The sequence below is a fragment of the Thalassophryne amazonica genome, chromosome 14 (genome assembly GCF_902500255.1).
Source record: "Thalassophryne amazonica chromosome 14, fThaAma1.1, whole genome shotgun sequence".
Taxonomy (NCBI): domain Eukaryota; kingdom Metazoa; phylum Chordata; class Actinopteri; order Batrachoidiformes; family Batrachoididae; genus Thalassophryne; species Thalassophryne amazonica.
Genome location: NC_047116.1, coordinates 53,492,354 through 53,518,750, shown reverse-complemented (window position 1 = coordinate 53,518,750; position 26,397 = coordinate 53,492,354). Strand labels below are relative to the sequence as shown.

The following is a 26,397-nucleotide window of genomic DNA, read 5'->3' as shown; positions in this document are numbered from 1 at the left end:
CTTTTGAATAATTTGTTAAAGGTAGATCTATGTTTACCACTTCAAATTTGAATTCATATCACCTTTCTATTGTTCACATGACATTTTCTCATGGGTGACCTAAAGGTTATAACGGTTGAACCAAAATCATCAATACGGATTGTGGTGGAAGGTTTGTGGTTTGTCAAATATAAAGTGGTGACATTTTGGACAGAACTGATCAAATGTCAAGGAGACATTGAACTGTTTATTATGGCCTCCCTGAATCACATTGAATTAATTTGCATTAAGATGTTTAAAGCCTACTTGGGTTTTCAAAATACTGAACCAAAAAGTGAAATACAGGATTATGGTGTCATTTTTAAAGGCATTTTTTCAGCAAACGTGTGGAAAAGAGGATCCAATGCTGGCAGGAGAGGCACATGAGGGTCAAATGGAGGTAACCCCATGCCTACACCAAAACAGGTTTTTGCCCCTTTACCCAGAAATATACAAGAACCTCATTTAGAGATAAACCATTTTTTCCCCTTCATAAATAGATCAATTGTTTTTGACAAGATAAAATAATTTGTTTGGCCGCTAGGTGTCACTAAAGACAAAGGAATCCTGCTACAGCCGCTCAGTCTTTTGACTCTCGAGTCCCTTCAGAAATATAATTCATGAGTATGACGGTTAGTGTTATTTTATTTCAAGTTGTTCACAGTTCTATGCACAGCAGAGCTAACAGCATTCAGCATCTGGTTTGTTTCACGGTGGCAAAAATAAAGCAATTTGTTTCTCAGCTCTAAGTGTTTAGTGACCAATTCCATGACTTTTTGACTTTCCCAGTGACTAAAAATCCTATGTAATGACAAATCCAGTGACTTACTCCATACAAACTAGTCAGGTGGTTAAAAGCTGAATCAAGTCCCCACATGTAATCCCCACTCCCACTATTCAGTTTCCCACCATATGCAAATTAGACATGATTATGTTATCATGTAATCTTCAAATAAAGTGACTGCAACATTTCAGAGAACCAATGACAACTTCGGGTGAGATCCACAGCAACATTCCAAACATGTTCTTGTGCAGTGTTTCAAGATGGCGTCACTAATTTGTAGCACAGATGAGTCACAATGAGATTTGCTGATTTTTTTTCTTCTTTATTTTAGAAACTAACCACAAAGTACTATCAATATAAAAAGTAGAAAAAGTAGAAAAACCACCGTTCAAAAATACCTAGTTTGACAATATTGGAGTTGGCACTTTTCATGGCTCTGCGGGTATGGTTGTGAATACAAAAGATGGCATAGTCAAGCGCATTCAAGGCATTGAATTCACATTAAAATGCAACAAGTTTACAACCCTTTCTGATGCTCGAACAGCATGAAACCCTCCACAAAAATCAGCACTTTTAAGACATTGACCATCAACATACATGTGAACCTCATTAACACGTGCAAGTTGGGGTCCACAAAAAAAAACAAAACAAAAAAAAAAATCAGACGAGTTAGAGGTTGACCAAAAAACAAACAAGCAAAAAAAACCCTTTAAAAATCAGTTTATCTTGCCATATTACAACAGTTTTGACCATTTGAAGCACAATTCCTTCCTGGATGGTGATGATTTCTTCATCACCTGCCACAGAAATGATTTCTTCATCGCCTACCGCACGTAAATTCCAGCCCAATTTGAACCGGCAGTAAGGATCTAAAGAATCATATCCATAAACTTCAAATCGTCTGCCCTCATCACTGACATGCAGCAGCCGGCGTAGGAAGACGAAATCGTCCAGAATCGTCTGCAGTGATGATCCCTTCCAAAAACAGTTAAATCAAAATGGACTTTCATACAATAGTCTAAATTTTTGGGGTCCACGAATCGACCGTGAGTAAAGCCGAAACATGACTGAAGCGAGTTAACGAGGTTTACCTGTATTCCTTTTATCGAGTAAATAGTTTAAACAAGCCTGTTTATATTTTAAATAAACATTTGCTTGTGATGGCACTGTGTAAGTAATAAGAACAAGTTATGGAGTAATAAATTGCATTTCTCAAATTGTTGAAACCAGTGAAGTGCATCTGATGTAACAAAACATTATGCATCAAATTGGTCTTGATGGAACTTAAGACAGCAGTGAACATTCTATGAAACAAAAGTGTTTGCCACAGTGACAAGAGCATCTGCCCAATATAAGAATACTCAAAATAAACATTAATAATAAAAGAACAGTTTCAAATACATGTTTAAACAATACAATATCAGTTACATGTTTTTCAAGCATTATCCAGGTTTGTTTATTCCTTTGGACGAAGGCACTGCAAATGTGTTCCAGTCACCATACCGGGCACAAGAATTGTTTGGCGCAATGCCACCCCTAATTAAACAAAAACAACTGAGGTTACGTCTCCAAGTCTGCATCTCATGTCAGTCAAAATCAAAAACAATGTCCAAACTGGACACACTTGAAAAAAACCTTTGTATGAAATTTAACATCTCCGTCCGTACACCAGTAACTCTAGTACCTTCATAAAAATAACACAAAAACACAATCAGGAATGTTCTGTACTATGACCTTTTCATATGCATCTACAAAATCTCTCAGATTCACTGACCAAACAAGACGGAACTCTTATAATTTATCATTTCCACACTATGGTTTGTTTGGCTTAAAAATACCACAAGTTCCAGTTTGGATCCAAGGTCAACTCGAGATGCATGCACTGCAATTTTTTACATAACTAAGACCTACGTATAAAAAAGAAGAAAAAAGGGAGAATAGCTTCCCTGAGGTAGACTTACATGTCAACCTAAGTTTGTAAGCACTTTGGATCTTCAGACAAGTTATGAGCTCAAGTTTATCTGGATGGGTGGGACACCATTCCCCTTATCCATTCTGACCATTGGCCATTAACACTGAAAAGGCTCAGCCTGACTTCATCCATCCTTCAAATAGACACTCGCACACACAGACACCTGCTCCATGTAAGATTCCCTTTGTGTCCACTCTGTCCCTGATGTGAACCTAATCCACAGTATCAGCTGGGCCAGTAACCACCTACGCACGGAGACCTGCAAACAAAGACAAAATATCAGCAAATCTGTTCTTTGGATAAAAAAAAAAAAAACAGACACCATTCCCAGGCATGGGATTGTTACAGAGTATCAAAAATAACTTCAATATTTATTCCAAACAACACAATTCATGGCATGAAAAGTGCAAATATTGGATGACATTGTTAAACTAATGAAAATAAGGAGTCTGGCATTAAACATGACTCAGAGTGTGTGTCTGTATAATGTAACAATATCAGTACACCTCAGTGTTCTGCACTGTGTTAATTCTTTTCATTACCCTGTGCACCAGCAGTACTTTAGTGTATTGTAACCACTCATGTATTTGTGCATGAGTTTTCCTAGTTTTGGTAGGAGCTTTGGCGTTAATAATCTGTTTTTAAATTCTTGGCCACCTTAAAATTCTTACAAATGTGTTTTTAACTTCAAGATTAATTTCTGATTAATGTACATTTTTAAGTTCTTACATTAGAAAACTTGTAATTAAAATAGTTTTAATTACAGATTCTTTACAAATCTGTGATGATCATCTGTAAATTAAAACCATAACTTATCTGTTGTTGAGATAATTTCTTGATTAATATAAGGAACCTTGGACATTTATTTTTAGACAAATAAAATAACGTGAAAAGTAATGTGTACATTTTCAACTCTGGTAGATTCATTCAGCAAATGTCAAAATGTTTCTGATGTAAGACAAGAAATAGATGTCTTAAAATATAAAGCATTCTGAAACAGCACTGTGCTATTTCACTTGATTACCTGTTAAGAAAAATTAAAATAAAAAAACCTTAAGCCGGGTTCACACGGCAGGATAATTAGGCCGATATCGGACCCGATCTTCCCCTTCCGACAATCTTAAGGACATCCCGACAGTCATGATGACGTTAAGAGAATCTTATCAGATATTCCTGTCGTGTGTGGTGTGTAAAGAGCGCTCTGATCTGCTCGGAAGGCCACCAGGGGCGCTCCGATCGCAAATCGGGGATATTCAACATGTTGGATTTTTTTGGCCCGATATCGCAGCATGTGGTGTCCTCCGACCACAAACGAATGTGATGTGCGGCCAATCACAAAGCGAGGTGACGGACGTACGGAGCGGAAAATAAAATCAAAACAGCTGTTCTGACTTACCAGAAAGTCCGGTGGTCGCGCTGTCTCCACTCCTTTAAAGAACGCCTTTTCTTTTTCTATTGTTTTTTTCCCCTCTGTTTTAAATAGTCCACAAAGTACCTCCATTTGTTTACTCTGAAGTCACGTTTAATCTCAAGAGATTTTGCGAGATTTCCTGTCTGAACTGTAAATGTTCGTGTGTGAAATCTGTTCGTGTGTGTTGTTCTTACCGTGTGGCTGAACACCACACACTGTACGACCAAACCTGTCAGATCCATGATTTTTTATCTTCACGTGTGTGGTCTCTCAGGTTTTGGAAACCTAAAGATAATTTTAAAATGCTGACGTGTGAACCAGGCTTAAGATATTTAATCTTGAGACATTTAAGAATGACAGCATGTTCATGTATGAGACAGACTCCACCAACAACCGTGGATACAAGACTAAAAATGTGCACTCGTAAGTGTGCAGCCTCACCTTTCTCACGTGTACTGCTTTGCTTCTCCTGAGCGAAGTTGAGCCTGTTCTGTTCTACCGCCGTGCCATTAGACTCTGGGCTGCTGCTGCGTGTCGGGCTGCCCTCTTCAGCCTGATACGCCATATCCAGGTGTTGCTGGGCCAGTTTCAGGTGTCTACGAAGCCGCTCCAGCTCCCTTGATGAAGCTTCATCTCCAAATGACTCACGACCCGAGTCCCCCAGGTTATCTCTGAAGCTCATTTTTCCAGATGGGTCCTTCTTCACAGCTGTGTGGTAGCCAGGTGGGGCAGATGGTTGGCGGCAGATGGAGGACCTCTGGCTGGCCAGAGCCAAGTGACGGGGAGTGGGAGGTCGAGACCGTGGTGTACAAAAGCAGTCACGAATGCCACTGATGCCAAGGTGGAGGATCTCCAAAACTGTGAAGAGCAGACACAAGGCGCTAACGCCATACATAATGAGGAGGAAGATAGTTTTCTCAGTAGGACGTGACACAAAGCAATCCACGGTGTGGGGGCAAGGTGAGCGTGTGCATACATAAGATGGTGCCACTTCCAGTCCATAAAGAATGTATTGTCCAAACAGGAAGGCAGCCTCAAAGATGGCACGTGAGAGAAGCTGAAACACGTAGACCTTCATTAAGCCGTCTCGCTTGATACGTCGACGTCCATCATGCTTTTTGCTGGGCTTCTCTGGCACCTCCTTTTCCTTTTCGGGCTCAATCTCCTCCAGGATCATGGGGTCCTCCTCCCCATTATCCTCTGCTTCCTCATAGTCCCGGTTGGCACCACGACTTACTATAGGCATCCTCTTCCTGTTCCGGGGCCGGTAGTCACTGTCATCCATGCGGGCGATCTTATGCATAGCAAAGCCTAAATACATGACTGTGGGCGCAGTGATCATGATGACCTGAAACACCCAGAAACGAATGTGTGACAGTGGTGCAAAGGCATCGTAGCATACGTTCTCGCAACCAGGTTGATTTGTGTTGCACACAAATTTACTCTGTTCATCATAGTAGATCGACTCGCCCCCAACAGCTGTTAGCACAATGCGAAACACAACGAGGAGGGTGAGCCAGATTTTGCCCACAAAGGTGGAGTGGTTTGAAATTTCATCCAGTAGACGGGTCAGAAAGCTCCAGCTCATTTTGGATCTGGAAAGGTGGGAAGACTCTCAGAACTGTAAAACACACACACAGACACAAGAAAGTGACCCAACAGTATAACATGATCAAGTCATTATAACACAGCATTTCACAGAGTTCAATACATATTTATTCGGAAAGGAGGCAGTTTTAGATTAACCACCTCTGACTCCACGTATCTACTGCCGAGTCTAGTTTTATGCCATGCAGTGGTTCTGAACGATTGGGAGAAAACCAACCGAGACAAAAGACCAGCAACAAAGAAAGCATGTTTGCCTTGTAAGGGAGTGAAATCAAATGTTCGGGAACATTTGGAAGGCTTGTTTTGTGTCTCATGGAGTGTTTAGGTGGGTGGATCATTTTTCCATGTTATTTTGAATTTGAAGTTTTGTGTTAAACATAATAACCAGGAATGTCATTTTCAAAAATAAATAAGAGAACAGGCATACTGCACACACACACCAGTTTTTCCTTTGCTACAGATCCAGCTTCATGTCAAACACAGCACCGTGAGTGTTCGGTAAAAGTGCAGAACAGACGGTGGCTTTTTGGAACCAAATAGCAAACCTGTGAATTTTTTCAAATCCACTGAAATGGTTTTAGAACAAAAATTTGTTCCTTTATTTTTTTTTATATAAATTTCCATGTCTGATTTCTTGTTCAATCATAGAATGTACAGTAAAAGGTATAAATTATTTAATGTTTCCAGCATGTGAAAATGATGACAGAACATTTTGCTTTTTGTCTGCATGCTGTACACACCACGTATGAGTGAGTTGGTGTAGCTACAGTTTGAGCTAAAATTAAATGCAGACTGTTTCATGAAAACTGACCAGAGCTGTGCACATAATCAGAACTGCAATTGAACCAATTCCTACATGACCGAGATTGATAAACTGCTTTGGCTCAGTCAGTCTGAATTCGCAAAAATCTGCAACAAATGTAAATGCCTGAATAACATCTTAAATTGTTTAAAATTAATTTGAATTAAATCATCTGTTTTCAGTCTGCAAAGACTTTAGTGAACTGTTGTGTAAACAATCTATGATACTAAAATCTATATTATAGTAGCCAAGAGGCCTGTGTGTGTGTGTGTGGCTTCGATCATACAAAAACCGAGGAGAAGTGACATTTGCCGTTTGGTATGGGTATGAATTTTGGGTCAAGGATGAACGCTGCAAAAACGTAAAGTTGATAGGACTAATATTTTTGGAGAGATTAGCAATTTTAGCTAACCAGTAAACAATGAACATTGTGTTACAATGCACTACAGATGGGTATCGAGAACCGGTTCTTTTTGAGAATCATTAACAAGTGCTTCAATCCGCCGACATCAATAGCCTTTTGCTTAACGGTTCCCTTATTGGTCCTTCAGAGCAGTCGTCATTTTTGGGGGTGTTTGTCGGGAAAATGATCATTTCTCTACATTGACTGCAGACCCTGTAGTGAGTCACACCATTCCAACACATTGCTTAATTTATTACCACCCTTGAAAAATGTCAGCTACCTATTTTATAAACACTATCCAATCTAGAGCCTGTAGACCCCCATGGGCAACACCCTAGTGTATATTTTAAATGAGTGCCAGAGATATCAGCATCAAAGTCAGAGAAAATAGCCAGTGGAGCTTAAGTTTGTTTTGATTTATTGTTCTTGTTTTCTTCCTCTGGCAAATCCTGCATAAAAAAGATCCCTCAAATCTTGTTTCCACACTGCCCCTTTTGAAACTGGTTTGGAACACTGAGTACACACTGAAGGGTGATGCAATACTTTTGTTTTTGTTTGCAGATGTGCAACTGATAGCTCATAACCACAACCCTGCACAAGCTTATACTAAATTATACACCATTTGTCTTCGGAGTTATATATAGTTGTATGTAAATGTTTGGGCACCCCTGATGATTTCCATGATTTTCCTTTATAAACCATTGGTTGTTTGGATCAGCAATTTCAGCTAAATATATCATATAGCAAACAAACAGTGATATTTGAGAAGTGAAATGAAGTTTACAGGATTTATAGAAAGTGTGCAACAATTCTAACAATCAAACAAAATTAGGCAGGTGCATAAATTTGGGCAACCTAACAGAAAAACATCAATATTTAGAAGAACCTCCTTTTGCAGAAATAACAGCCTCTAAACACTTCCTATAGCTTCCAGTGAGAGTCTGGTTTCTGGTTGAAGGGTTTTTTGGGCCATTCTTCTTTACAAAACATCTCAGGTTTGTTGGTTTCTGAGCATGGACAGCCTACTTAAAATCACACCACAGATAGGAAAATCATCTCCAGAGTTTAACATGGTTTTTTTGAAATTCAAATCACATTGTGTAAACCTCTGCTATTATAAAAAATAAAAGGACCTGGGGCAGCCATTATCAGGTCTATTTGCGCCCCCCCCCCCACCAAAAAAATTCAATTATTTGTTGGGTCATGTCAATTTATCCACCCCAGAGAATAGTCTTTTTACACAAATTGTATAATGACAATACAAGTTGTGTGCAAAGACTATTTTCCCATGTTGGCAAGATAGTAGAACTATAATATACAGTCTGACACATGGATTAGAATACGGTGTTATTGCTATTTGATAAGACCACATATTTGCATTGAACGGTTACTGTTCTCTCTCTACATTCATCGAAACATTTGACTTCAGCAATTTGTGGTTTCATAACAACTTAGAGTGTCTTAAAATAAACTAAAACAAAATTTGATACAAGTAATTCCACTGCGACACCTTCACGATTTAGCCAGTGTATGCCGACCTTATTAAAAAACGCTGGCATACATCTAATATGCTATAACTTTTGCGTAAGGTAAGAGCATGTTGAAACACACCGATATATGTCATAATACACTGAGCACATGGAAAAATCTTGGGCATGCTGAAAATTTTCAACATGTAACAGTGTATGACTCATACATCCAACATATGCAGGACATACGTTATGTGATTGTTGACACACACTTCTTGTAATTACGCATAAGTCAAAATGCATCCATTAATTGGCTGCATGATTTTAGGAAGCAAGCCGTCCAGCCCTCATATGGACGTTCAAATTTCGAAAAAGACAGCTGTTTAAAACAGTGGGCGCCTTGTCCAAAGCTGTCTAAAATGCGCAGTTTACCGAAGGAGCTGTCCGTGTGTGCAGAGTCAACTGGCTGCAGACTGCGAGCGAGGGAGGGGGTGGGTGGATTCCTGAACCGAGGCATGAGACGTTACATTCTGCTGAGAAACATCAGTGCACATGAGACAGCGAGCGCGGAGCAGACACAAAGGATGTGATAGCACTGAAACTGAAAACTGAGAAGGAGAGACAGACAGTGCTGTCTTTTCTCTTTAAGTCTATAAAAACATGGATATAATAGTCTAGGCTTTCATCTGAGATACACCTGGCAAATTGTAGCTGAACTTTCAGGTTTCTTTTTAAAGAAAATCCTCATACAATCAACAATAATGATAATAATATCAAAGGAAACAGAACTCTGGTAATGAATCGGAAAAGTATCGATATTGGCAGATATCCAAATTCAGGCATAGGGATCGGATCAGAAGTGAAAATTGCACCCCTAATTAAGAGTGCAATTTGGTTCCATATGTTTGGCACCATTGCATTCTGTGCGCGCACACACACACACACACACACACACACACACACACCCCAAATCCACTGCTCCGTTTTTGCTGCACTGAGGAAATTGGTAGTACACGCATGCACAAGTGCCTTCCTGCTTGTGTCAGCGCATACAAGCTTGGCTTTAAAGCAAACATGATGGAGTTTGTTTTGCCGACGGACGACAATTTCATGCACGTATGGCAGGCTTCATCAGAATTATTTTTGGACTCCTATTTAAAGTTCGTGTTGGATTGTTTATGTCAAAGCAGCAGTGACGCACTAAAGCCGGATTAATTTCTGACACTACTTTTTTGCTGCGCTGGGGAGGTACCGAAACGTAAGTCCCTTTTCTGTCGTTTTTAAATTAATACAATATACAATGACAAAGATCTATTTTAGCCGTTATATAAAACTCGTTGAATGGTATGTTCCAGCTTTCACATCACAAAATATCTGCACCATTGAAAGAATGTAAAAACATTCATTATTTGTATAACATTTGAGAAGTCAAATTATAGCCCTTTTCTGCCTGGGTGGCTGCCATCCATGACCCATGACTAGAGATGAGTATTGATAAGATTTTATCGATATAGATACCATTATTGATTCCGCTTATCGAGCCGATTCCCTTATCGATACCTCTTGTGAATTTTCTGTGTACTAAAAGTAGGCTTTACAGGTTTTCTATGTCAACAACATGTTATTGAGTCTTAAAGTAAATAAATAAATATATATGAAATTGGTCACTGGATCCTTAAACTCTGGACATAATAAACTTACCAGGTGGATCTTTGATCTCTGGACATAAATAGAAATAAAATCTGTAGTTTTTGTCAAAAGCATTTCCTTTCAGACATTATTGGCATGAATGTCTTTCCATACAATTGAGCTGAGCTCAGCTCTTGCAGCTGGCTGTGCTGCATGTCAGGATGTAATTCATAAAGAATGCAGGACATCTAATTTGGGAGGAAAAAACATTTTAGTTGATTGTAGTTTATTGTCTGTATTACAATGTTTGGAAAGAGGTGTCATCACACAAAAGTGACTCATGATTGACATATTTGAATGGCTTTGAGAGGGGTTAAGAAGCAGACTTGCCTCTTCTGAAGAGCAGCGAATCAAAGAACCAACGAAGCAGTAGATCGGAGCACTGCTTCATTGGTTCAAGCTTCAAAGTGGAGTTGTGCTGCAGAAGTGGTTGATTACAGACAGTGGGTCTGTAATCAACGCAGACAAATCATCATTACCGACAAACACCCCCCAAAAAGCAATGTCCGCTCTGAAGGACCGAAAAGGGAATCATTAAGCAAAAAACCTATTGATATAGGTGGATTGAATAATTTCCTAACGATACCCAAAAAGAACCAGTTCTCGATACCCAGCCCTACCCATGACAGTCCCGTGGTGTGGTGGATGTGCTGACAAATGGCATCACTACCTGCCCCCAGACCTGATTCTGAACAGCTAATGTGCAACAGGTTAGTGCTACTTGTGGGACAGGTTTATTAAAATGTATCAAGCTATTTTTCCCAAACATAACAAAAATAAAGTAGACCGGCAGTCATCACAATATTCAATCTATAATATTCTTTTGATTATTATATACGATTTCAGACCAGAGTCAGACCTAAACGCACTTCTTGAATACAAGTTTTTAAATCTGCTGCATCAGCAGGGTTCTAGCTAGCGCAAACTTGCGTTACGGCCCGTTACGCTACAATTTTGGACCGTTACGATTTTCAATACAGCGTCCGTAATCAACAGTTTCTGCAGCACGACTTCGATTCAATGGCTCGTGGCTCTTTGATTTGCTGCTCTTCAGAAGCGGTAAGTCCGCTTCTTAACCCCTCTGAAAGCCATTAAAATATGAGTCATTTTTGTGTGGATTAAAGTCACTAACTGGGACTCTTGTCTCATCGCAGTCGAGAAAAGAGCTTCAAAACACTGCGCGGCTCTCTGACTCTCTCTCTGAGACAGAGTCCGTTCGGAATGAATAACTTCAAAACGAATCGCCGCTTTAAATAAAATGCCACCTCTTACAAACGTTGCAATACAGACAAACTACAATCGACTAAAACGTTTTTTCCTCCCAAAATAAGACGTAACCTGACCTGCAGCACAGCTGCAAGAGCTCAGCTTGGATATAGAAAGACATTCATGCCAATAATAATGTCTGAAAGGAAATGTTTTTGACAAAAACTGATTTTATTTCTGTTTGTGTCCAGAGATCAAGGATCCACCATGTAGAGTTTATTATGTCCGGAGTTTAAGGATCCAGTAACCAATTTCATATTTATTTACTTTAAGACAAAATTTAAGCGCCAAATTACAACAAAAGCCATCTCGAAGTGCCTCACACAGAACAGTTCAACATAAAAAATTAAAAATAAATAATTCAAATACCTAATTCAAAACAGAAGTAAAAGAATAAAACATAAAATAATAAGAAAGAGAATAAAAATAGTTTTAAGTCTTGACTTAAAAATGTCCACGGACTCCGAAATGCCTCACTGAGGGCCATGTACTGGCTAACCCAGAATGAGATTGCCCTCTCAAACTTCCCCAGCCTTCCGGACATGATGAAGGGACGTGGGCTGTCGTACCTGGCTTTTCCCCTTTGGATACAACCTAGAATGGCCAATTTTTAGCTTGAATTTTCAAAAGCTTCCCCCCTTCTGGACCCCCCCGTCGCTTCGCTCCCTCGACATTACCACTACGCAAAAATTTTAATCCTAGCTAGAACCCTGATCAGGTTTAAAATTTGAGTGTGTGTGTGTTTTTGGGTTGTGGCAATGACTGCAGCGAGTGGTACATTTGCATGATCAGCAATATTTCTGCCAGCATTACTCTAGTCTTTTTTGCAGTAACAGTATTGGCTTTCACTGTAATGATGCCATCATGTTCCTTATAGTTCTGCATAACAAAAATAATAAGCTGTTCCTTCTGGTATAAACAGAAAGCATGTGACCAGTTCACATTTTGTGAAAGATGAGAAAATGACAAGCTACATGCCCGCTTTCTTGACACACACACACACACACACACACACACACACACACACACACACACACACACACACACACACACACACACACACACACACACACACACACACACACACACACACACACACACACACACCATGTAGTAGAAAGTCAGGGTTAAGCAATGAAGCTGACAACCACTGCTGAGGAGTCAGTTATCAATATTTAGGGCTGAAACAATTAATCATGCAACTCGAATAATTCGATTACAAAAAATGTTCAAGGCAAATTCTGTGCCTTGAAGATCTGTTTAACGTTGTAGTACATATGCCAGGCCTGTGTGTGGCGCTGTAACGTCCCCAGAAAAAAAATAAAAGACTAGAGCATGCGCATAAGCCATGTAAGAGCTAATCAATATAGCACCAAAAGCTACAGCTTTCCAAAACGACACACAGAGTAAAATAAAGTATTTTAAGAGAAAGAGGGTCCACGCTGATTATCTGAAATAGACTTACTGCACATTTAAAGCAAAGCAGTGTTTGACTATGAAAAAAGACAAACAAAAACACTGTTTGGTCCACTGGCTGCTCTGTACGTGCACTTTAAGTCAGTCAAACTGATTCAAAAGCCACCTTTATTTGGATTTGATCAGATGTTTCATCGACAGGGTGCAGAGCGGATTTATCAATGTGGCTTTTGTGGAAAAGCTACAGTCCACAGCCCAGTTTTCACAGGCTGTGCAAACATTTAAAAATACTTCTGGCACTCAAGGACCATTAAAAACTACCAATATTACATTTGACAACAACAAAACGGCACCACGGGGTGGCAGGGTTTCAGCACTGAGTAAACACTGCAGAACAGAGAGGCTTTTGTGAATCCCACATCTGGAAGACAACTTATAATGATTCCGGCCTTATCCCAAAGCCTTTGAGTTATGGGGCCCTAAGCACTGGGGTGGGGGGATGGGGGGCAGCAAGAATGACCCACTGTGGGAGCTACGGTGTCAGTTTCACATCACTTTTTCAATGAACCCACTAAAATTTCATGAACGTTATCTAACCCAAGAAGGGAGATGAGCTGGTTTCATCACTGGAGGTTTAAGAAGCAACTTTGTCGATATGTATGCACATTCCTGAATCATGCAGCAGGTGGCAGCATAGCATAGCAATGCATTTCTTTTCACATGGACTCCGGAACAATCTTCAAAAACATGTTCCAAAGATTTCAAGAGGTTTTGGAGTAGTGTTGAGTTGGCCAGAACGATGAAAAGTTTTAGCAACATCCCCAGTCACACGTTCTACTCGTCACTTTGTTCCAGTTTTACTTTGGTGTTCTGTTGTATATCATTTAACGGACATGTCGCGTGCTTTTTTCATACAGTTAGCAACACAACATCAAAGTACTCATGACTGTAATTCTCTCTGCTCATAATTAGTGGTTTCTGATGTTTTTTATTCCTCTCCCTTAGGGCCCCTTCACACATAGTGCATCTGTGCCTCAGTTCTTAATGTTAGCAGCTATATTCCATTGAAGCACACGTTGAGACGCTTCTTGTAGCTACGTCACCTGTCGGAAACACCGGAGTACTCACGAGTGCTTTGTTTTCGGAAGTCTCTGTAGCTGTTTGCTGCAAATGCCGTATACTTTGAAACCGGTCACGGAAGTGCACAAACTAATCCCGGTGGATCATCGGATGATCACTATCAGCCTAAATCTAAATTGTTATGATATTGGTGTGACATATCCTTTAAAAACACACAGATAGGTTAGGTATAATTGTCCAGGTCTCCCTTTCAAAAGAGATCTCAATGGGACTAGCCTGGCTAAAAGGTTAAATTAAAAGTTAATTCTGTAATTGACAATGTAGCTGCCATTTTGTTCCTTTGTGCAGTTCTTAGCTCAGATGAAGGAAGGTTTTGCTATTCATGTCCACTGTTGTACAACATGATGGCATTTGTTGGATTTTGAATTATAGTGCTGTCTACATAAAAGGGCGGTAACCTAACACTGAGTGATGCCATTTTGAGGAATTTGGGTAGTGTTTACAAAATAGGTAGTTGACATTTTTCAAGGATGACAAATTGTGCAATTTCTATAATGACTTGGAATGGTGTGTGATTCCAGAATATTTTTAGAACCTTAGACCTCAACAGTTTTTAGAAGAACTCAACCCTTGGAATGGAAATAAGTATTTTCACTTTCTTGTGTCATCCATGTATAAAATAGCACAAGCACGCACTCACGCTTTTAATATGTAGATGATTTACCTCCGACTGCTGGATTGGCATGTGAGTCCAGAATGTAAATGTGTCCATTATTAATGACATGATTTTAGAGAAGCTATATATATATCTCTAAAATCATGTTTCAATGTTCAGTTTTGGCGCCGTTCATCCCTGACCCAAAATACAGACATACCAAAAGGCAAATATGAGCCCTCCCCGGTTTGTGCGTGATCAAAACTGCGCGCGCACACACACCTTTTTGTCTTTTTTGCATTCTGCTGTAAGCAGGTGCTTTTAATTTGACAAAGACTGTGGCAGAAGACAGTAAAAGCACTACACTTTTCACTTATGGTACCAAGAGCATGACACTTAGTCACTCATGGTAACAGCAATGTAACACTTAACTAAACCAACTGTACTACAAAAACACAATAAATCCATATCAACAACACTGTTAAACTAACATGAACCACAATAACATCTGAAACCCCAAACTCACATGGTGCATTGCAGCACAATATCCATTGTTTAGTGGTTACATAAAAATCTCTAATTTCTCAAAAAATATTTGTCTTGTCAACTTTGCATTTTCACAGAGTTCATGCTTGCACTGGACAATTTGTCATGCCAATGCGCATCATTAGATGGTACGCCTGAAAAGCCACCTTGACACTCACATGAATTTGATCCCCGCACTGGCCAATTCATACGTAAACTTTGCGTAAAGTATGAGAGGCCATGCGCGCAATGACATGCATTGACATGTAGTGTTTGTGAATAGGTTGCGCACATGACTAGTTCACAGAAGTGGTGCGAAATTTATGCATGCCAGAAATTCTGAACATTTCAAAACTCTTTGTGCACTGACACACAGCCTCGCACACTTTACGAGCTCACTCACTGGCATGCAAGATTGCATGCCAGTGCGGGGATCAAATTTGTGCAAGTGTCAAGGTGGCTTAACCCTCTGGGGCCAACGCCGTCGTCTACAACGGGTAAGACCAAGCTTTACTAAATTATAAATAACTTTTTAATGATATGATATAGAAACCTACTTTTTTTTTTCTGAAAAGTCAACTCCACAGACTTTCGAGCCAGCCATTGACCATCTTTGTACTCCTCATAGAAGCTGTGTGATGATGTGCGCAATGTTGGTTCACCGTCACATGGTTATTCAAAATCCAATGGTAGGGCAGCTTCACCTCATGTGAAAAGCCAAAGACCATTTTCAGGAGTGATATGTTACTAGTTGGCCCGTTTGAATAGCCCCCTGGGTGCTCTAATGAGTACATACTATTGGGCTCCAAATGCGCCCTGCGCCATTATGCACAGCAATTAGTGAAAGCAGATGGAGAGCCTCTGATGACAATGTCACATGCACAAATAGAGTGTGTAACTATCAGGACTGCTCCACTAGTTTGCCTGTGAATGTTACTGGATAACTGTTGCTTTCTCTGCGTAAAGCTCTGTTTACCATATCAAAATAACAAAACGCATAGACCATTTTGTATATATTGTTCAAAATGTGTATTTGTGTTTATTGTTTAAACTGTTTTGTTGTACAGTCTTTCACACAAGACCTCAAATTATCTTTATAAAGTGTCAAAACAGTTTAATATAGTTTGCTGTGTTTTGAATAAATGTTTGTGGAAAATTTTTTCGCTTTATTTTTTCCTTGCCTATTTTTGATTGTAAACCTTTATTACACTTATAAAACAACAAAAACATACGAGGTCTGTTAGAGAAGTATCCGACCTTTTTATTTTTTTCAAAAACCTGATGGATTTGAATCACGTGTGCTTGCATGAGCCAACCTTGAACCTTTGTGCGCATGCGTGAATTTTTTCACGCCTGTCGATTGCGTCATTTGCTTGTAAGCAGCCTTTGTGTGAGGATGGGTGGAGTCTCTCGTCATTTTTTCTTTGCAAGGAAATGGTGGAACGACTGGAGCAGTGCGACTGCATCAAATTTTGCCAGAAACTGGGCAACAGCCAGGTGGAAACCATTCGGATTATTCAGACGGCTTTCGGTGACGATCCTATGGGCATCATACAGATTAAGGAGCGGTACAACCGGTTTAAAGACGTCCGCACAACGGTGGAGAGCACGCCGCGCTCCGGTCGGCCTTCAACATGCTGAAATGACCGGATCACTCCAAAGTGAACGCTGTGGTAATGTGGGACCGTCGTGTGACTATCCAAAAAATTGCGGAAGAGGTGAACATCAGCACTTTTTCGGCACATTCCACTGTGACAGAAGATTTGGCCATGAAAAGAGTTGCAGCGAAATTCATCGGCACAAAACTGATGGCGCAGCAAAAGCACCTTCGTGTTGAAGCCTCACAGGACATGCTGTAACATGCCCAGCTCGTCCACAATTTCTCGGATAGTCACACGACTGAAAAGCCACCTGAATCTTCCGAATGGTAGTAGAGCTGGGCATGTCACAACATGTCCTGTGAGACTTCAACACGGAGGTGCTTTTGCTGCGCCATCAGATTTGTGCCAAAGCCATCGGCATGAATTTTGCCACCACTCTTTTCATGGCAAAATCTTCTGTCACATTTATGCCAGGCAAGTGAACTGTCCAAAAAATGCCCTCAGACCCCAGAGGGTTAAGGAGCCATCAATCAAATTTAGCTTCTGACAGTGTGTGTGGGGCATCAAAACAGAGGCACTTACAGTGTTACTAAAGACATTTCGAATGCTCCCAGTTCGTATGGGCAGGAAATAAAGGACAAATGGAAAGGGGTCTATTGCTTATACAAACTAGTTGGAATAGCCAAATCCACATTTCTGCTGTAAATTCCCCACCACAGCAAATTAGCAATCTCTTCTAAGGCCCCATAAAAAGTTCATCATCCCAGCCTGCATGCCAAAATCGGCCCATATGAATCTTTTAATTTCTTTTTTTGGCGAAATTCACTGACGCCAGTACAGCTGTTGCAAGAATCAGCATGTCTCTGTCAATCAGTCTGTGAGCAGGACTTATGTCCCTTTTTTTTTTTTAAACAGTGATGAAAGTTTGAGGGAAGAACAAGGTACTAACTGCCTGCAGCCAGACGTTTTTTTTTTTTCTTTTAACTGTTCACATGTGCGCGTGAATTGTCTGTGAGTGAACTAGAGATGGCCAGACTTTTTACTGGATGTGGACATGTCCTGTCTCTGGCAATCAGTCTGTGAGCAGGACTTATGGACTTTATTTAAACACATTTGTGAGAGAAGAGTGAGTAGCTGCAGCAGCAGCAGCTGCAATCAACAGAAAAAAAATTGAGATGTCAGATGCATTGTGGTGCATTTTCTGGACCATTTACCCACCAATAAAATCTAAAAAGTAATTTTTGGTTGGGTCAGGTCAGTTTTTCCACCCCAGTCTTTTCACAAAACTTGTATTTTGCTGCCGGCCTTTAATCCAAAAAAAACAAAACAAAAAACATACATTGTGGTTCAGAAAACTACACCGTAAAAGAAGTGACAACTCAAAGACAAATATGTTTTTACTTCAAGATTAATCTCTGATTACTGTACATTTTAAGTAAAAAAAAAGCTTTTCTTACATTAGAAAACTTTATTTTTAGACTAATGAAATAGTGTGACAAGTAATGTTTGCATTTAGTAATGGTAGATTAATTCATTAATTCAGCAAATGTTACAATTTCTGATGTGGGACAAGAAATATATTTCTTAAAATGTAAAGAAATATGAACCAGTACTGTGCTATTTTCTTTGATTACTTGATATGCTAACGCCATTAGCATTTTAGCAGTTGGGAGCTTCACCTGTTATCTCCACTTAATGCATGATTACTAGAGGAAAAACACAACTTTTAATCTCCACAACAAAGTAAATCGTTAGGAGAACCACCGCGGGGTTCCCCAAAATATGATTTAATATTCTTTAACCAAAACAAAGTAACTCTTCTTCCTTGGAAATTATTGGTGGCTTGCAAACCAAAGTGGTGCATTACCGCCACCAACTGTTTGGGCCTGGAACTGAAATGAACTGAATAAATGGATTCTGGCGTATGTTGTTAAAAATAACCCAGAATCACTCACCACGTGAGTTAAAAACCTGGACTTCCAGTAGTAATTTCCGGAAGACTTTCATCACTGAATATATATGGCTGAGTAACGTAATACAGTGATACAGCAGCCACCACGGCACACAAGTGGGTTTTTTTCCAGGCCTTCTGCGCACTCCTGCGATATTTTCGGCTCCTGTGTCTTTTCAGGCTCCTGTGCCCTTCCTCATCACATTTTTCTGATGTCAAGGATGACAAACTTTTTTTTTTTAAATGGGGCCTAAAGCCCAAATTTAATTTTTGTTAATGAAATTCTAGACGGATGAGGAGTACGTGATTAAATTTTGTCATGCTCTGCATCAACCACATATCATTTTCACCATTATCCTTCTTCTTTGTCTGGCTTTATGACATCACAAATACCTAGAGATATCCTGCAGACAGAAAGCCAGACACTGGCGAAGGTTTCCCTGTGCGAGTGGCTTTTGGTTTGGTCTGACTTATATTTAAAAAATGAACGTTGCCACATAAAACAGGGTGGAGGCCTGGGTGGATTAAACCACTCCAATGAATCATATCTGTAAAAATGGAAAAAATGAACAGGCGCTGAGAAAGAACGCTCCTCTTGGCTAACCGATGCTTGTACAGCTGCACTAACATTCAAAAACATGAGAATATTCACTTTAAAATTGCATCATAGTGATATTCTCCACGTTTTGTGCGCTATCCTTCCCTGCGGGTTCCTCCAACAAAAAATCCATTCGAAATAAGAGATTAAACACTCTTAAGAAAAAAGAAAAAGACAGCCAACTCTCCTGTAACATTTGTCCAAAATGTGTTTTGAGAATAAATAAATTGCATAAATCCAAATTCCGATGCTTTATTTCGCCTCCTCCCAGTCAACGCGCGCGTGTCCAGACGATCTTTTCTGAGACGATTTATGAAACACCACTGACCAAAAAAAAAAAAAAAAAAAGACAGAATTCAAAGTAGAGCAAAACTTAAATTTTAAACTAGCTACACAGTTAGCTAAAACGCTAAAGCTCAGCGTGTTTTTGTTTTGGTTTTTTTTACCTCCAGGTGTTTTTGATCCTGTTCCCGCGCGCGAGCTCCTCGAGGTCGTTCTTCCGTCGGTGAGCTTTTCCTTTCCCGAACAAAAAAAAGTCGTCCCGCTTTAACATCAGCCGTTCCAGGTTTTTCCTTGCCTTGTTGGAGGGCTGCGCTCTCCGCTGTCTCAGAGCCGGACTGCGGGCAGGAGAGAAGACAAAGACTCTTCCCCCATCCCGAGATCCCTCCGCCTTCCTCCGCCCTCTTCTCCCCACCCCCCGCCTACCAGGACACGCCAGGAAAACCATCAACCGCCAGCATTCCTGATGCAATCCCAATCCCGCCTGGTCTATCGGTAATTTCACCCTCCTCTCCTTCAAACACACTACTTTTAAAGTTATATTCCATTCAAACAGCACATAAAATTCACCTGAACCTGTGGGTCTTTATTCTATTTTGCTTGTTAAATTATACCAACATGGCCCAAAATAGGAGTTTAAAAAAAGCCATATGTAGAGTGTCAACACCGTGGAACAGGTGATATTTGGTTCCGATATGTGTATTATCTCTTGGGAATTTCATATTGGAAAATGCTCTATTTTGCAATTTTACAAAAGCCAGGGGCAGATGCGGGGGGGCCAACCTTCATGGACCAAAAAACCGCTGAATGCTGTTTTCGAACGCTCTGTTCAGCAACAAGTTGTTCTTTTTTTTTTTAACCAAAAACAGTTCAAATGTTTTCTGTTATTTGTCATCATAACGGGATACCATCGCACAGATTGTACAATACAAGTTCAAATTAATAAAAAACAAGAGTATCTTCTCTATGATTGCATTTTGTGGTGAAATGTGCAACAAAATGCAGGAAATGGCAACAAAAAATTCTAAATTTTCTTTTGGGGTGGGGGGAGAATGCGTCCCACACCTCCCAAGGGAAGCACAACCAAGGGACATTCACAAATCCACTCCCGCCCTTTACATAATCCTGGATCTTCCCCTGCTTCAGTGACTCAGTGTGTGTTGCTACCTACTTGTTACTATTCACCCTATTGAGATATCCCATAATCCCTTGCGTGCGAGCGAGGTGCTACAGTCAAAACTAGAGGTGGGTGATACCGGGAATTTTGGTATTGATCCGATACCAAGTAAATACAGGCCCAGCATCGCAGATATCGATACCAATACTTTTTCATATTTAAGTTTCATAGATCCAAAGGATCCAAAAGACCTAGGATAGAATTTCGCCAAACATTGTACATGACAACAAAATACTTTATTATCACAATCAACATTTTTGTTTAAAAAATATCACTCAACACAACTTAAAACAAAATCTCCTGAGGTAGAGGGCTGACAAACCACAATACAAGGGTGCACTACTCCGTGTTGTGTGACACAGTGTAGCGCTGCTTTTACAGAGAGTAGACTTTGATGAATCTGCATGCACAGCAGTCAGTGCATGCAGGAGAGAAAAAAGCTTGAGTATCGATCTTTTTACACGAGGATTGTTCAATATCAATACCAGAGTTGGTATCAATATTATCGATATTAGGATCGATCTGCCCACCTCTAGTCAAAACAACGTGGAGAAACCATTTGATGACAATTGCAAATGAACATTATACTACCAAAATGTAATTTAATTTAATTGAGTTTGGGACTACATGTATTTATTAAATGGAATTCAATCCAATGAGTCAGTTTTTTGAGTGTATCACACAAACAAATGACTCATTGGATGAACTCAATTCAATTATGGGCAGGATTTACACATAATAAATATATGTTGTCCCAACTAAATTAAATTAAATTATCTTGCATGGATGTGCTTTATTTGAGTTCAGGCAACATATATTTATTAGGTAGAAATCCTGCACATAATTGAATTGAGTTCATCCAATACATCAGTTTACAGGGGTTAAAGAAGAACAATATTTTCAGGTCAGCTCATATTTATGAAGTTCGACTGAGAAGTTTTGAGTGATTTGAGAATTTTGCTACGTTCATCAGCATTCGCCGCTTTAATGAAATATGGGCTTACTAAACACTTTTAATGACATTTTCACTTATACTGTGACAACAACAAGTGGTTTAGTATGAGCTTTTTAAACATGCACCATAAAATTACAATGTGTACGGTGGCTGTTTAGCCCATGACCATGTTTGTGTTCTGATTGTTTCAAAATCAGTAGTAAAAGTAAGTCCCTTTGACTGCTCCCTTGCTTTCACTCAGGGTTGCCACAGAAGATCCAGTGTGAATCTGCATGTTGATTTGGTACAAGCCTTACACCAGATGCCCTTCCTGATGCAACTCCACATTACACGGAGAAAATGGGCAGGGGTGGGGTTTGAACCAGGAACCTTCCTCACTGAAACCAAGCACACAAACCACTTGGACACCACCCCTGAGTTTTGACACCAGGAGTGGACTGAGTAAAACAGTTCATCCAGAGTGAAAAGAGGAACCCAAAAACATCTGGCAAGCTGGGCCCAGGTAGCCCAGGTTGAGAAATTCATGAGTTTCCCTCAATCTTGTGGTGCATTGATCCTTTAGACCCAAAACAAAGCAGAATTACAATTTCTTTTGGGAACCAAACAGCATCATCCATATGAACAAAAGAGAAATGTTGCTCTGGAGAGTCATTCAGGCCACCTGGCACTCACGGGGGTTGTTTGCTTTGTTCCCCAGGGAGTGGGTGTGAAGTTTCTTTATCTTTCCTCAGAGGGATAAGTTGAAACCCCCAACTCAGTTGAGGTCAAAACAAAAAAATCAGTTTCACACATGCATTCTATGTTCCTGCACCTGCTTCAACTGGCAAGAACCTAGACAGTAGGAAGAGCCCCCCATGTTGAAGACTGAAGTGATAAATGTTAAGGCACCTTGACACTTGTATGAATTTGATCCACGCACTGTTGTTCAATTTGTCATGCCAATGTGTCCCGCTTTGTCATGCTGTAAAATAATCATTTCGTAGCCGATGACACATTTGCTCTCAGAACTTGGCTGATGAAACCAAGGTGCCTTTACACTGTCACAGCTGTGTCAAACTAATAATGTTTTTGTTGTTTTAGGTTTTGATAGTTTGCACGGATGTCACAGATTTCCCGTGAGCCTTTCTAGTTTGCCATCATTATGGCCTCACCAGACTGCTGTTTAGTTGTTTAGTACAAGTGGAATAGGGATTTGTTTGTGCCATAATCAGCTGTTCACATAAACAAGGATGTGATAATCAGTACAGGTATTTTTCATGACCAGCTGTGCACAGAGCAAATGTTGTTAGGTCAAAATCTAACAAAATAAAGAGCACATGAGGAATTAGGAGACAGCAATGACAATGGCTGGCTAATGTGTAGATCGCATGACATTTTATTGGTAACTATTCCAACTCCAGAGAGCAGTGTTTGCCCCTGAGATTTGTGTTCGTCAACCAGCTTTTTAATTTTATTTTTTAATGAAAGTCTTCCTCTACCTCTTACCATCGTATTTGTTGTTGCTGTCTGCAGGTGAATGAAGGTCCAAGTCTTTAGGGTCCTGGTGCTGCCTGTCTTGCTGTATGATTGTGAGACTTGGATGCTAAAGGCAATGACTGGATGTCTTTGCTTCTGGGTCTCTTTGGAGGATCCTTGGGTATTGTCACAATGACTTTGTATCAAACGTGCTGATACTCTCCGGCTTAAGTTATTATTTTTACCGTATGAAAGAGGAGGACTCCGGGTCCCAAACCTGAAATGGTATTATTGGGCCACCCAGTTAAGTTCTGCAGTGTACTATTTTTCATCCACGCCACCCGTTTGGGTAAATATTGAACAAAAATCTGTGTCAGATTTGCCCATAAAGCAATATTTATATTCTTCACATATCAAGAAGCTGAAAAAACAGACAAGAAACCCTTTTGTTAAAAATACAATATCAGTATGATACGTGGCACATAACTTTGTTGATGAAACAATAACTTTGTCACAGTTTACTCCTATCTGGGGCAACAGACTATTTAAACCTGGTACATTGGATGGGGGATTCAAATTATGGGCAGAGAAAGGAATTGGGATGGTCTCGGACCTTTATTTTCAAGGTACCCTTCTCAGATTTGATCAACTTTGTCATAAGTACAGCGTTCCTCAAAAACATTTTTTCAAATATTTGCAATTAAGAAGTTTTATTGCATCAAAACACAAGACATTCATGACCACACCCCCACTATCGATTATTGAAGAAACAGTGATTAATAATCTGAATGGGAAAAAACACATATCTAGAGTCTATAACCTTTTAGCGGAGCACTCAACAGAATCAGCATTAGATAAATTAAACGCTTGTAAAGTAGACTTACAAGAAGATATTAGTGAAGAAGATTGGCGAAAAGCATGTTTAAAATCACAAAAGAATTAAATCAACACAAAATTAAAATTGATTCAGTATAAATGGTTAATGAGAGTTTATATAACACCTGCAAAACTTCACCATATGTTCCTAAACATTCCTGATGTTTGTGTTAAATGTCTAACCGAAAAGGGAACTCTGTTTCATTGCCTATGGGCATGCTCTAAGATTTTGGTGTTTTGGGATAATGTAGTTAAATATTTATCACGGATGGTTAAGTGTAACATACCTCTGTTGTCAACAATTTGTGTACTTATTGGGAATATTCCCCAAGAACTTCATCAAAACAAAAAAGCAATCAAAGATGATTGAGTTCGGACTTTCCATGCAAGGAGAGTAATTGCACTATATTGGAAAAATGCAGAACCACCATCAATGGCAATGTGGAAAAAGGAGTTGATGACTTGTCTTGGACTGGAGAGATTGACATACATTGTTAAGGGTAAACGGGAAGAGTTTGCTCGGATTTGGGAATAATTTATGTCATTCTTGACAAATGAAACGGAAAACATTGACTGAACAGTAGGTTATAAAATGATCCTGCCTTTTATATTTTGATTTAATTTTATTTTACTTAGTTTTTGTTTATTTTATTTTTGCTCCATTTTGTCTTATTCTTGTATTTATTTTTATTTTTGATGTCTGTTTGTTTTTATTATCTTTCTTTACCTGTGTGAATGAATGACTGTTTTGAGGGGATAAAAATGAAAATGTTTGTGCATTTGACATAATGTTCTATATGCAATTGAAACTTCAATAAAAATATTGTTAAAAAAAAAACGTGCTGAGACTAGGATGAAGCGTATCGCTTGCATTGTGAGGCCTCGTCAGCTCCAACATTTTGGTCATGTGGCTCATTTTTCTGTGCATGATCCAGCATGTAGGTGCCTGAGTGTTGAGGATCCCAGAACCTGGCGAAGGCCAAGGGGACGTCCACATTTCACATGGCTATGGGAGGTAGATGATTATTGTAGAGGTGTGGGAATGAACAGGTTGTCTGCTGGTTACCATCAAGGACCCATGGTGGTTCCATGGTGTTGTGGATACGGCAACGTGTAGCATCAGTGCATGCTCCCACACTTGACATGACTTGTCTAATGCTGCGTTTACACATAACGACGACAAGTCATGAATGCCACGAAGTATACATTCTTGGCTGCCGATCACGAATGTTATGATTTGGGACAGAGGTGTCAGGAGTCCTCAGGATCTGTCACGACCTGTTACCACGCATTATGATTAATGTCACATGTCGTTGGCGAATTATTATGAACTATTAAGCATGGATAATAATATTGTGCCACGCTGCCAGCGCATCATTACATTCTGTCACTAATCTGTCAGGAATGTTGTGAATTTGGCAAATTGTCTCCACACACCTCCCATATTCATCCTACCGTCAGCTGCTGAATTGTTCACATCGCTCCAGATTGCTCCTCAACACCCAAATGGATCCACAGCAGAAGAACTTCGCCATGGAGTTGTGCAGAAAGGAGGAGGAGCAGACAGAGAGAGCCAGTTGTAGAAGAAGCTCAGACTCATTCTCCTGGTCATCGGGCACAACAGCAGGTGGAACACCTGTAGGAGCGCCCTGAGGAACATCAGCAAGACGTGTGGAACAAGACTTAGCTGACTTGGCATCACTGTTCCTCTTAACCATACTGCATCAATGAAAGTGAATGCAGTGCAGCAGGTTTTAATTGTGCACACGTGACAGAAAACAGTGATTTGTAGTGGCGTGCAGTGAAATGTGACAGTGCGTTACAATTTGTGTCAAAACCTAACAATTTCCATGTCAATTCGTAACAACGCGTGACAGTTTGGGCTCCAAGAACCATCACCACTATGAATGCTGTCACGCACCAGTAACCAACGCGCTCAGTTGCGAACTCCACGACATGAGGTGAAATGAGGGTGGTGCTAGACATTCGTAAAAGATTTTTTTTTGACAGTCAAAAACATGCTCCACGAATATCCTGCACCTACACGCACTGTTAAGAAAACTATTCAGATGCGTTAAGTCACTTCAACAATGTCAGGAATGTGCCACGAATGACAGAAAAAATGACATTTGTAAACGCAGCATTAGCAGCTGGCTACATGTCCTACAGTGCTAGTCTGTTAGCCTCATCCAGAATCGCCAAGTTGAGGTACGTTATGTTCAAAACTCAGCAGTCCTGTATGTTGTTCTGCATCGATATTGCAAGTTTTAGCTGTTCTTTTGTTGGCCTGTCCTCTTGTATTCATGATGAAAAGACTTTGTGTGTGTGTTTTCCCTTGGCCTTACCCAGGCTAATGTTTGGTTGTCTCTCTGATTTTCCAACTTTTCCATCTGGGACAGGGATCTAT

The 26,397-nt window shown here is 40.0% G+C and overlaps 1 protein-coding gene across 1 annotated transcript; it reads right to left on the bottom strand.

The window, feature by feature from the left end:
* Positions 1–1,108: 1,108 nt before the first annotated feature.
* Positions 1,109–19,892, bottom strand: cx43.4 (connexin 43.4). The gene is made up of 3 exons (XM_034186562.1): positions 19,695–19,892; positions 4,627–5,806; positions 1,109–3,033 (listed from the first exon to the last, which is right to left on the bottom strand). The coding sequence occupies exons 2-3, from the start codon at positions 5,771–5,773 to the stop codon at positions 3,020–3,022; spliced, it is 1,161 nt and encodes a 386-aa protein (XP_034042453.1). The 5' UTR covers positions 5,774–5,806; positions 19,695–19,892; the 3' UTR covers positions 1,109–3,019.
* Between the last annotated feature and the right edge of the window lie 6,505 nt (positions 19,893–26,397).

Bases quoted from the DNA above. Each gene is read 5' to 3' on its own strand.
- cx43.4 (XM_034186562.1), bottom strand. From the start codon at position 5,773: ATGAGCTGGAGCTTTCTGACCCGTCTACTGGATGAAATTTCAAACCAC.